Source organism: Scatophagus argus, chromosome 20, assembly GCF_020382885.2.
Source record: "Scatophagus argus isolate fScaArg1 chromosome 20, fScaArg1.pri, whole genome shotgun sequence".
Classification (NCBI taxonomy): Eukaryota; Metazoa; Chordata; class Actinopteri; family Scatophagidae; genus Scatophagus; species Scatophagus argus.
Window position 1 is genome coordinate 5112615 of NC_058512.1, and position 12455 is coordinate 5125069.

The following is a 12455-nucleotide window of genomic DNA, read 5'->3' on the forward strand; positions in this document are numbered from 1 at the left end:
TGATTAACTTCTTAAGAAATAATTTCTATTTCATATCCTAAAATTACTTTCACAAGTTGGGAGTGCAACGGCAACATTTAATTTCTGTTTAAGCCACTTGGCTGCCGCTTTATCCCAAGTTTTTACACTTTATTACTCTGTATAATTCTACTCTGCATCAAAGATTTGAAGAAAATGAATGAATACTCCCAAACGAAGAGTTTTAAGCTTTGATTATTGTTCCCATCATCCAAGTAGACAACAATAATCCTTCTTTGCACATTGCTGGAACATATCTTACAAAAGCAACTTCTTCCTGCAGCAAAAAGAAAAACAAAAGTAATCCAAATGGTCAGCAAGGCAACATAACAAAAGACAATCTTCTTTGCTAAATAAGAGCTGATTCATCTTAGAATCTTAGCATATTCAAACATAACTTGGCTCTTACAGGGATTGTGTGTCAGTTCGTCTCATGAAAATCTGTTCTCTCCTCCAACCAGGCCGTCGCTGTCCCACTCGACAGACACAGACAGTGTGAATCAGGGCCCTCGCCCGAACTTGTTACCAAAGTTTGCCATCTCAGCAGAGAGTGAAGCGGACGAGACCTCAGGCCTCGGCGACCCCAGCAAAACCTCCTTCTCCATCGGAGAGCTCCCGCAGGACGAGCCTGACGCTACCACACCAGGCAGCACCCACAGCGGAGCAACGCTCTCTGGTACGAAGTTAGAGCCGCATGGGGCACAACCACGTAATCCACGTGCATGGTTTTCAATAATTGAAGATTAGTATAGAGAATGAAAAGAAGTGACCAACATTGTGTTCAGTATTGTTGTGTGTCCCAATCCATGCTCATCCTCTGTAATAAATAGGAAGTTTCTCAGAACATCTGGACCAGTTGACACCCAGGGGCGAGGGGGTGGAGAGCCCTGACAGTGCCAGTCACCCATCTGCAGACCAGGGAGCTCAGACCAACTCTCTGCGGCCTGAGAACGCTGCAGAAAAGGCTGGAGCTGTGCCAAAAGTACCAAAGTCTGTCTCAACCGGTGCCCTGTCGCTTATGATCCCCGGCGGTAAGTCGAAGAACACATGCAGAAAGATGCCCATACATTGACTAAAAAATATGATCGGTTAGTAGAAGGTTGAAACATGTCGGAGCGATAACATGTCCAGAATTACAATAAGAGGAGCCACCTTTGAACAAATAATGTGAAAGAGATGAAAGCACGCTATAGATCTGTGCGAAATTGGCCCAGCGTGACACCTGCTGTGAGTTCCATTTTACAGAGTGGCTGTGGGCAAGTAGCCAAGTACAAGCCGCTAACAAGTAAAGTAAGAAGGCAGAGCCAAAGCAAGAGGTCTTCACTGCTGCGAGAGAGAAAATCCCATTAGTTTCACCCACAGCAGGAGCAGAATGAACCGGGCTCGTGAGCTTTAGAGCAACACCTCACTGCTGACTCGAGGGCCAGTCAGAGTTTGATTGATTAAATGAAAGAGTCTGCTCAGGTGGTGATTATCTCTTATTTTTCCAGATATCTTCGGCGTGTCTCCGCTGGCCAGCCCCCTGTCTCCTTACTCCCTCTCCTCAGACCCTTCCTCAAGAGACTCCTCTCCAAGCCGAGACTCGTCCCTCTGTGTCGCCAGCCAGCGGCAGCCCATCATCATCCACAGCTCAGGGAAGAAGTTTGGCTTTACGCTGAGGGCAATCCGGGTGTATGCCTGTGATGGTGACATCTACACTGTCTACCATATGGTCTGGGTAAGGCCTGTATCACCCTACAGACAAATCATGATCAGTTATGAGACGCTTACTTAACTTGTTGGGTGCAGTTAAACAAACTCTGGTGTATCTGTACTTTTGGTTTTGTGAATCCAGGTCCGTTTGAAAGCTGTCACTCGAGTTCTTGAGTGGACTGATTAACCAAACCATGACCAAATGAAATACAAAATCTTTATCCACTCAGTTAATCTGTGGTTTGAAATAAAAAGTAGACCAACCAAGGAATTATAGTATATAGTCATAGTGTATATGTGATCTATAGCTGATCTTCTGTTAAATCCTTCCATCTGTAGTCTCAATTTATACATCATTATTTTGTGCATATATCATGGGAACATTGGGATTCTCCCTGATTACTCAGAGAGGGAGAAGGCATTGACAGTTTTAGTGCCTCTCGTCCTGCATCAATCAGTAAGTCAGCTGTCAGTCCGTGATTGTGTTTACAGCTCTGGGATTGTTTGTAATAAGCCAACGTGAACACAGACTGGACCAGAACTAAAATGAAACAAACTACAGATGTGAAAGCACCTTTAACCTTCCAGAGAACGTACAGATGACAATAAAACGAGTGTCTCTTGTGTCTGCTAATCAGAACGTAGAAGACGGCGGGCCTGCACACAAAGCAGGACTCAAAGCTGGAGACCTCATCACTCATGTGAACGGAGAAGCAGTTCACGGTCTTGTCCACACTGAAGTAGTGGAGCTCCTGCTCAAGGTAAAAAAGAATCTGTGTTTGTCTCAAAACTGCAGCTTTTTGGATTTTTAATCAAGTTTTTATTAGGTTAATAATGACATTCTTTACGGTGTTTGGAAAATGTAATTTAGCATAGATTAATAGAAAGATTAAGTGACAAAAAAAAGATGGTTAATCAAATTTTTTGTGAGGTAAACCTGCTGAGTGAAGGTTTTCAGTTCAAATACTGCAATCCTGCACTTCTGGATTTGGACTAAAGTTTGCGTAAAAGTTTGTGTAGATTTAATTGCTTCATATACTCAATAATTTTTAAAACGTAAACTTTAAAACCTTTAAATTGAACAATTATGTATTCTGTCTTAACAACACATGCAAACCACAGTAATGTAGGAATAAAAATTGTTTGGGATTTTTTTTAATAAAGTAATTTTAAGTTTTGTGTTCCCTTTTCAGAGTGGTAGCAAAGTGGCCATCACCACAACCCCATTTGAAAATACTTCAATAAAAACTGGTCCAGCGAGGAGGAACAGCTATAGGAGCAAGATGGTCAGATGTGCCAAAAAGCCCAAGAAGGAGAGGACACCCGAAAGGTCCAGATCTTCTTCTGAATTATTATTATTATTATTTTGTGAAAGAAAAACAGTTAAAAGAAGACTGTGGAAATACAGTGTGTGTACTATGAGTGAAAATGCAAACTTGCATCTTCTTATTACAAATGTCTTAAACAAAATGAAACAAAAGGAAAACTGAAAAGTGAATCTTTAAGTTGAGTGTTTTTACGTGTAGGGAATCTCTCATGAGTCTGGACTGATTGCTGTCTTCACTTTGTCTCTCAGGCGACGCTCCCTTTTCAGGCGTTTTGCCATGCAGCCCTCTCCTCTTCTGCACACCAGCCGCAGTTTCTCCTCTCTGAACCACTCATTGTCATCTGGTGAGAGTCTCCCCGGCTCCCCTACCCACAGTCTCTCCCCTCGTTCCCCCACTGCCGCCTTCCGCCCCACACCAGATTTCACTCAGTCAGGTGGGGAGTTGAACTCCTTTTGATGGTAGCTTAATTGCTGTTTGTTTATTTTCATTTCACATACTATATGTTCAAATACTGATATTCATTTCTTTGTCTTCTTATTATTACAGGTGGAAATTCCTCCCAGAGTAGCTCTCCCAGCTCCAGCGCTCCGAACTCCCCCGCAGGCTCAGGCCACATTCGTCCCAGCACTCTGCATGGCCTCGGCCCCAAACTGCCAGGTCAGAGGCTTCGTCAGGGGCGCCGCAAGTCTGCCGGTAGCATTCCCCTTTCTCCTTTAGCTCGCACGCCTTCACCCACCCCACAGCCAACGTCTCCTCAGCGCTCACCTTCTCCCCTTCTTTGTGGACATTCTGTTGCCATTTCCAAGGCGACACAAGCCTTCCCAGCCAAGATTCATTCCCCTCCCACCATTGTACGCCATATCGTGCGCCCCAAAAGTGCTGAGCCACCTCGCTCACCCCTCCTAAAACGTGTCCAGTCTGAGGAAAAGCTGTCCCCCTCTTACACAGGGGATAAGAAGCACCTGTGTCCCAGAAAACACAGCCTGGAAGTGACCCAAGAGGAGGTGCAGGATGAGGAACTGAAGACTGGGGAGCGAGATTACCCCACCCTGCAGAGTGTGGATGAAACAGCATGCGAGCCACCGGCAGTCACCCGTGTACGACCTGTTGAGCAGGGCTGCTTAAAGCGGCCCATCAGCCGCAAGATGAGCCGGCAGGAGTCTGTTGAGGAGCTTGATAAGGAAAAGCTGAAGTCCAAGATGGTTGTGAAGAGACAGGACTGGTCAGAGAGGAGGGAGTCTCTGCAGAAGCAAGATGCCCTACGTGAACCTGACTCGACCTCCTTGGGTGGTGATGACAGGGATGAAAGTTTTCTGGCCAGAGGCCAAAGCAAGAGCAGTCCAGATTCTGGCTCTCTAGAGACCAAAGCTGCTGGCACAACCCTTAAAGATGTGCTGTATAAGAAACTCACCACGCGTGCCTCTGAGGGCATCGCTGAAACATCTGGTGGTGGTGGTGGTGAGAGTGATGGACTCAGATCGACTCTCTGCTCTATTCACCCAGAGTGGCAGCACTCCAGACAAGGTAAAGACAGCATTAAGCCAGACAGATTGGACTTCAAAGCTCCCAACATCGAGTTCACTAGAAAAAGGCTGTCATTTGAAGAACGAGAAGACTGCATATGTCGATGTTCTTCCGGCATCCACGAGAACCTGCACTTTGGCTCCACCAGGTCTAAGAGCCTCCAGCTGGACACGGCCATGTCTTATGACCACATGAAGGCAGGACTGGGAAATGTTCATTCCAGCCCCGAAGGTATGGCCCCCAAGCTTTTCCCCAGCAGAGGAGAGAGCGCGGTGGAAAAACTCCAGCTCATCTCCTCTGCAGAGTCTTCACTGCGAAAGGCATCATCTGAATATAAACTTGAAGGACGCCACGTCTCCTCTCTCAGACCTCTGGAGGGCACTCTGGATATTGGTCTGCTCTCAGGGCCCAGAGTCTCCAAAACAGAAACCTGTTTATCTAAGATGACGGAGAACACAAGTGACACTGTTTCTGTGAGTCCTCCAGTTTGGCTCCAGACCCCTACAGAGAGGCAGATAACCATCCCCCAAATGAAAACTACAGAGAAGCCGAAGAGCCCCTTGGCTTGTTCACCAAGCCCTGAAGCGGTTTCTTGTCTAAACAGCATAGTTGCCTCCAAAGATCAGTCGAATGATCATAAAATAAGTACAAGTGGTGAGAAAACACAAGATAAACATGGTGAATCATTAAAGGTTCACACCAGCAAACTGGAAGCGCCAACTTTTGGTGTTAAACAAGAGAGCAGGACGGGTTTGAAGGCCAGTTCATCACTGGCTCATGAACACAGAGGTCCTCGACACAGCTCCCACTTCTCCTCCTGTGGGAAAACACCCTCCATACGGGAAGTCAGCAATGAAGATCAAGACGATGAGGTGGAGCAGCAGGAAGTCACACCACACGCGAGATCACATAATAATGACAGCTCCAGGACAGTAGTCTCTTTGTCGTCCCCCAAGCTGGAGAAAGAATTAAAAACCATGGAGACTCCAGCTGCAGCTGCCAGTGGGACGTTACCTGTGAGGCTGAAGCAGGATATAAACTGTGGTTTGGATGCAGGTCGGCGTCAGAGCTGTGAAAAGAAAGCAACCTCTGCACAGAACTCAAACGTGACCTCTGTTTCTATGGTACAGAACACCTCTGCATCTGTGGAGAACGTGCTTTCAGAACAGCAGCCGGTGAACATCTGCTCTTCAAATAAAGAACCGCAGGCTTCTGCCACAACATCAGCATCCGCTTCTGCAGATCAAGATAAAACCTGCAGTTTAAAATCCAAAGGTCAGGAAAGATCTGTTAGTAAGGACAGTGTAGAACCTAACAGATCAGCTGTAAAAGTGGTCAGTGATCCTGGTTCCTCGGGCTCTAATGATGAAGTCAACAAATGTGTCACAGCTGCAAAAGTGGGGGCAAACCCGATAGTGGAGCAAAAGAGAGAAACTTCTGCAGCAAATACGATCACCTTGTTAAATAATGTTACAGATGTCACGCCGGGTGTAAATAAAAAGGATAAAACTACGTCTGTTGGTGCAATAGGGACTAGTAGCATATTGTTGCAGAAAAAGGAGGATCCCACATCACCAAAGATTAAAAATGTAAAAGATTCAGATCAACTATCAAAAAACAATCCAGCTGACAAAGCACAACACAAATCAGCTGATTCCGAATATTGCACTTCTAAAAAAGAAGCTTTCACCAGTGTGAGAGAAAAACAAAAATGTTCACCTTCAGCAAATGAAAATATCTTGAGCCCCCGAAGTAAGTCAAGGCCTGACCCACCACCTGTAGCCCCCACCGCTGTGAAGACCGAGACAAAAACCCTCGAAGTGAAGCCACACAGTACAGCTGCTCCCGTCCCAGTACTGAAGGGCAGCCCCAGTTCCAAACAGAGAGATCTGTCTAAAGAATCTACACTCTCAGCTCCAAACGTCCAGCCAACCCATGACTCTAAACGGACGGAAGCCTCGTTGCCATCTGCTGGAGGTGATGTAAAGCGGGACGAACTGGTGCAGCTGACGCCCTCTCCCACTCTTGCTGACGTGAAGCAAAGAGAAACCCAGCCCAAAAGCTCTGTAGCAGCCTCAGCTCATATAGTAAAAGAAAACACTGACTCAAAGCCCAAATCTCCTAAATCTGTCCCATCATCATCGACTCTGAAGACGTCTGTAGCTCCAGCACTTGTTAAACAAAGTCTTGATGCCAAACATAAAGACCCCTCGCCCCAAAATCAAGCCCCAGTCATCAAAAACCACCATGACTCCAAACCTAAACACGTCGCTCCACCTGCTGCGCCTCAGCGTCAGCAGCCCTCAGACATTCCCTCACAGCCTGATCTACCACCAGTGCTGCCGAAACCCGCAGCCAAAAAGGAGACTCATTCGAGCGGCGGTGCTGTCTCGGTCAGGATCCCCAGCTGCGGACCCCAGGAGACTGTCGGTAAGGTATCCAAAGAAGGCCCCAGATCTGAAACGCCCATGCCAGACAGTCACAAGGGTCCAGATACCAGAATCAACATGTCCTCTAGCAAGAAGGAGCAGGCTGAGAGAAAGAAGAAAGAAACTGGCCAGGAGGTCACATCTGCACAGAAAAACACGAAAAGAGACGCATCCAGAGCTGCTCCCTCTGCACCAAAAGACAGTTCAGACAAAGACACTGGCAGGTGCAAGCAGCCGAAGGAGTCACCACATAGTTCTGGTCACAAAAAGTAAAGAGGGGAGTTAAAATGGCATCATCGCAGCAGAGAATCCAGATGTGATAAAATGTTAGAAATGGTTTGTGCAAGCATCATCATGCCTTCTTTTTTAGTTTGAGGACCGGGCAAGCTGTTACATGCTGAGAGAGATGTGTGGGAGAGTGCGTGTGTGTGTGTGTGTGTGTGTGTGTGTGTGTGTGTGTGTGTGTGTGTGTGTGCGCGCGCACGCTAAAATGACATGACATGACAACACATGTACATGTTTGTTGGTCTGAATGTAGGCAATCATTTGCTGATAATTTCTGGTATTTTCTGAAGTTAGCGTTTTATTTTTACATCAAGTGAATGTTTGGAGGTTTGGTTTCTGTTTATTGCAGAATGCTTTTGTGCAATCAGTATGTCAGGGGCAATAGGGTGAGTAGCCTTACAAAGGTTGTGATGTACTGTAGAGTCAGTGCCATAAAAGATTTTGAATTGCACTCTTATTTGTAGACTTGGAGGACCTGATGTCCTTTAAATGCAGTAGACCACACGATTTTGCTCGGCAATTTAGCAGCTGTTGTTTCAGTTCAGTATCATCGGGTTCTTTTTGTGTTGGGTTGTGTGCAGCGGTACACAGAGGGAATGCACTCTGTCCTGTGCTTTTCACCTAAAAACTTGTATGGTATCAACAAAAAAATAGTATGGAAACATCTCATGGTTCCAGAAATCATAAATTAGTGAAGAAGCCTTAGGATGATAGGAAATAAAACTTGCTGTTCTTAGCAAGCCGCGGTGTTAATTCACATTCCTCTGACATCTGTACCTATATTTTTGATTTTTATGCAATGGGGTGTAAATATGATAACACTGTAAAACGGGGACACGTGGGCTTACATGATTGTTGTTTGTATTATATGTATAGATTTTGCAGTGTCATTTGTTTGGATGCTCAACATTGGAGTACTGCGTTCTGCTCGATAACTCTGCTGTCTAAAGTAAGCTGCCGTGATGCGTGTCGTCAGAAGGCGTCCTCTCCTTTGTGACCTTTCACATGTTTTCACCTTCTTAAGTTAACTTGAAAAGAGACGGAGAGCAGAAGGCACGAGGGGAGAGACTGGGCTCTTTCTAAAAATGTAGCATTACAGAACAAAACTGTGAGGGCTGTCGGCGTTTTCCAAGAACGTCTTTATTGTGGATGTATCTGATGACTGACTACAGTTTGAAGGGTGTAAAATATGAAATGCTATCTTTGATTTGAACCAGCAGTTCTGCATTTTTTTTAATCATCATTATTATTTTTTTTTTTTTTGTTTGCCAGTTATTACTGCTGCAGATTTCTGAAGGCTTTGGGAATCCTCACCAGTTATGTTGGTGTCTGTGCAGAGTGACATGAGGTCAGTCAGCGACCACCTGGTGGAGGGGTGGGTGGGTTTCGGGTGATTTTCGTGTCAGGATTCGGTCTCAGTGTTGTTCGAGTCACGTGTGAGTGTTTGGATCTCTTCATAATGAGTAGCAGCTGGCTTAAAGCGTCACCAGGGTAAAGATTTTATATGACGAGTCCTGATTATTTGCATAGCGTAGTTTGTGTCCACGGCATACATTTGATGTTAAAGTGCAAATACTTGGTACTACACACTGCTGTCATATAACCGCATTCACTTTCCGCAATTTACTCACACACACACACACACACACACACACACACACGTGTACGTTTCTATGCTATAGATGCCTTTTACATTGTAAACCCTAAAGAACAACCAGAGAGTAGCCTAGGACACTAAGTATGTAACCCAGTATTTGCTCTGTTGTGCTGGCTGTGTCAAAACAATAATCTTGTCTGCTCCTTATACTAAAAGACTTCATTTAACATGACACAGAATATAGTTTATCTAAACGGTGTACTGTATCCAAGAATGAAACACGCGAGATCGATTGCAGAGCTTTTAATGTTAAAAGAATCTGATGTTTACTCGCATTAGATATTGTAAATGTATGTATCGCTATCGTATTGTGAGAGAACAAATGCACCTTAATGTTTGCCAATATTCAGTTCAAAGGGTGAGAAAAGTGAAACTGGAACTGAAAATGGTTTATGAACTCCCCACTCGTCCTGATTTAATCACTGAATTTTATTTGAACAACTGATAAACATTTATGTCCCCCGACACACACACACACACACACACACGTTTTCTTTCCTTTTGACAACTGACATTTAAATCCTCAAAGCACATTCAATGTTTGTTTACAAAGCATCATGGATGTATATTTTGTATATTGTTGATTTGCCAAATCTATGTTCCGTGTCACAGAAAATGTTGTTTCTAGTAGTGCGTGACTTTGTTCCCTTTGCCACAAGGATGTTTAACAAGAACATTTGTTTGTGCAGTAATCAGTGTCTTTTCATATGTCAGGTTCTTCTTTGTCTGCTTGTCTTTTCAGTTTCCCTTTTGTTTTCTTCCTCTGTGCAACACTAGTATTAGATGAACTTGCTTACAATGGTTTGTCTTTTAGAATATGTGCAATAAAAGTGTTTTGAGTTTTGTAATTTGCCCAAGGAAAGCTCTATGGATGTCATAGATGTTGTATATTAAAACAGATATTTATACTTCTAATGTTGCGTAATACTGAAAATAAAATGGAATTATAAATTAATCTTTTCATTCTCTTTTGTGTGGTTTGGTTCACTTTGATTGTCCTGAATTATGTCAGTTTGTTAAATCAATGACCCTAACCCTAACCCTACGTCCAGTGAACTGCTGGAGTCTTTTAGTTTTCCAAGAAACTGACTGTACAAGGAAAAATCTGGCATTTCTACTGTCAGACAGCTATTTCAGCATAGAACAAGAACATTGTTTCCAAAGATAACTGAACAAAAAAAAAATGAAATGCACTGTTTATTGGCTTAACGTGGAGCAGGTCCAGCATTACATACCTGTCAAATAACGCTTCATTCAAAGACCTGATTGATAACAGTCCCACTGTCCCCAAGCTTGTGTTACTGTAGATTTCCTTCCACAGAGCCTGAGCCCCTCTGAGGTTCTGAGGAGGTCCCAGTAGATGCAGATATCACATTTTAAAGGTATGTTCCTATGTTCAATTTATTTAACACCAGCGGAAATGAAATGTAAAAATAGCAATCCTCTTCCATGTTTCAGTTTATATGGCATGATGAGAAGTGTACGACAAACCATGATGTGCTGAGCAAAACCAACAGGGGGCAGCGTCCTTCCATATGTGTGCTGTCTGTGGGGTGACTTCCATTCAGTTGAGATTCAGTGCACTGTAATTTGCAGAGATCCTCACAGGATTAGAATGAATCTGATAAAGCTGCATAATTAAACTGTTTCTTTCATGCAGATTAGTGTGTCCGAACAGTAACTGTCATTTCACATGTGATTAATGACACAGATGGATCAGCGTCCACACAGACTGATTACCAAGCAAAAATATGGGGGGTCCCTCTTAGTGTTAGGGAAGGGGTTTAAGCATTGGGGGAAGAGCAGGTTGTTGTTGAAGCAGTGCAGAGAAGGTCATGCAGAGGAAAAAAAAAGACACATTGTGGTAACTAATTTATTATCATTAATTATCTGTGAGTTTCATCTTTGAGTTGCTTTCCAGCAGGAAGCAATTTCCTCCCGGCATGAAATGAAAGACCGTCTCATGTTTCATCGCAGCTGTGGGCCTTTATCTTCATATCTGCACTGTAACAAATGTTAATCTATGTACCGTATATCAAAATTACTAATTGGCTCCAACATCCGTAATATCTCACCTACTTTGCCTGACATGCCGTCCTGAGTGATGTATGTAAAACATGGCACATAAAGATTGTCTTGATAATGGCAGTCATTTGAACATAGCAGAACATATAGTATCACTTTCATGCCTTTAAAGCATGTCGACGTGTTTTGTCGTGTGCTAAAAGGAAGTAAAACAAAATGTGCTAGGAACAAACCAGTCCACTTTCCCTTTGTTGTCACTTTTAATGTGAGTCTGCCAAACCCTGCTGTGAATCGTGGCCTTGTATGGAAGTGTTGAGCCGGTCCACTACTTGAACATCCCTTAATAACCACCCCCATATGATGTCAATAGATACATATAAATATATATGTATATAAATGGTTTGTGAAATGGTTTGTTATTCGGGAGATCAAGAGGATAATAAAATGTATCTTCATTGTCCATCTAGCTGCTTCCAAAGAATGGAGGACGGCTGGGTTGTAATCCATTTTAGAAAGGCAGATCAATACTAATGATGTGACCAGCTGTGTGCATTATCAATAGGGTGTGCAGTTACACATGTAAAGTGTACATGTGCGTGCACACACTGTAGAGAACAAACAACTGAGCCACACTTGCGGCGCTGTCACATGTTTAGCAGGTAATGTTTACTGTGTTCGCTGTCTTTAGTTAGTTTAGCATGTTAGCACACAAATGTTTGTTAATGAGCGTTAAACAAAAATAAGGGCTGAGGCTAATGGGAATGTAATCCCTTTTTTTATTTTTAGGTAACTGCTCATGAACCAAAGTGTTGAGGAAAATAACATTTTGATGGTGGCACTAAAGTTAAGTAGACATATGTGGACCGTGATTGTGCCAAATTTCATGGCAATACATCCAGTCATTGTTGAGATATTTCATTTCTTTATGGACCAAAGTGGTGCTCCAACAGTCCAATACTACCAACCACAGGGTCACTCCATTAACATGGATACAAATAACTGTGGTAAAATCTCTCAGAACATCAGATTTTTCCCTAATATATTTGTCTTTAAATAGTTTGTTGTCATTTGGACAAAGAGAAGAGAAAAGTGAAGCTAATAAATAAAGTAGAGACCTTGAAAATAGTGGTGGGAAGACTGCTTGTTCCTGTGGATGCATGCAATCTGAGATACTGATAGATAAAACCACTCTGGCCTGTATTAACTTTTGCTGCTGGAATTTGTTCAAGTACATTCTGTTTCTTGGGGTGCAGCCAAAACTCCAGCCCAGCTCTCATATCTCATGTTGCAACCAATGGCTTCTGGCCGAGTTTTAGTCCTCAGCCGCCGGGCCCATCACGCACACAGGGAGAAGCGAGGTTATTGTGTAGGAGAAGGTTCACTCTCATGCCAGAAATATTAAAATCTACTGCTTCTGTGTCAGAAAACAGAACTTTTGCCATGCTTTCTGTTTTTTGCTCTCCATATTGTTGCCTTTTCTTTCCCACAAGACCGCTT

General features: G+C 43.6%; 1 protein-coding gene across 9 annotated transcripts in view; it reads left to right on the plus strand.

Annotated features, from left to right (window-relative positions):
- mast4 (microtubule associated serine/threonine kinase family member 4) overlaps positions 1-9888 on the plus strand; it is an 82447-nt gene extending 72559 nt beyond the window's left edge. For 8 of the 9 annotated variants that reach the window (XM_046375884.1, XM_046375885.1, XM_046375886.1 and 5 more), the window contains 7 exons: positions 480-694; positions 849-1049; positions 1509-1735; positions 2349-2471; positions 2904-3040; positions 3287-3471; positions 3585-9888. In XM_046375884.1, the coding sequence (XP_046231840.1) occupies positions 480-694; positions 849-1049; positions 1509-1735; positions 2349-2471; positions 2904-3040; positions 3287-3471; positions 3585-7264 (4768 nt within the window). In that variant the 3' untranslated portion in view covers positions 7265-9888. The remainder of the gene's footprint in view (positions 1-479; positions 695-848; positions 1050-1508; positions 1736-2348; positions 2472-2903; positions 3041-3286; positions 3472-3584) is intronic. The other variant, XM_046375887.1, reaches the window with a different exon arrangement.
- The last annotated feature ends 2567 nt before the right edge of the window (positions 9889-12455 follow it).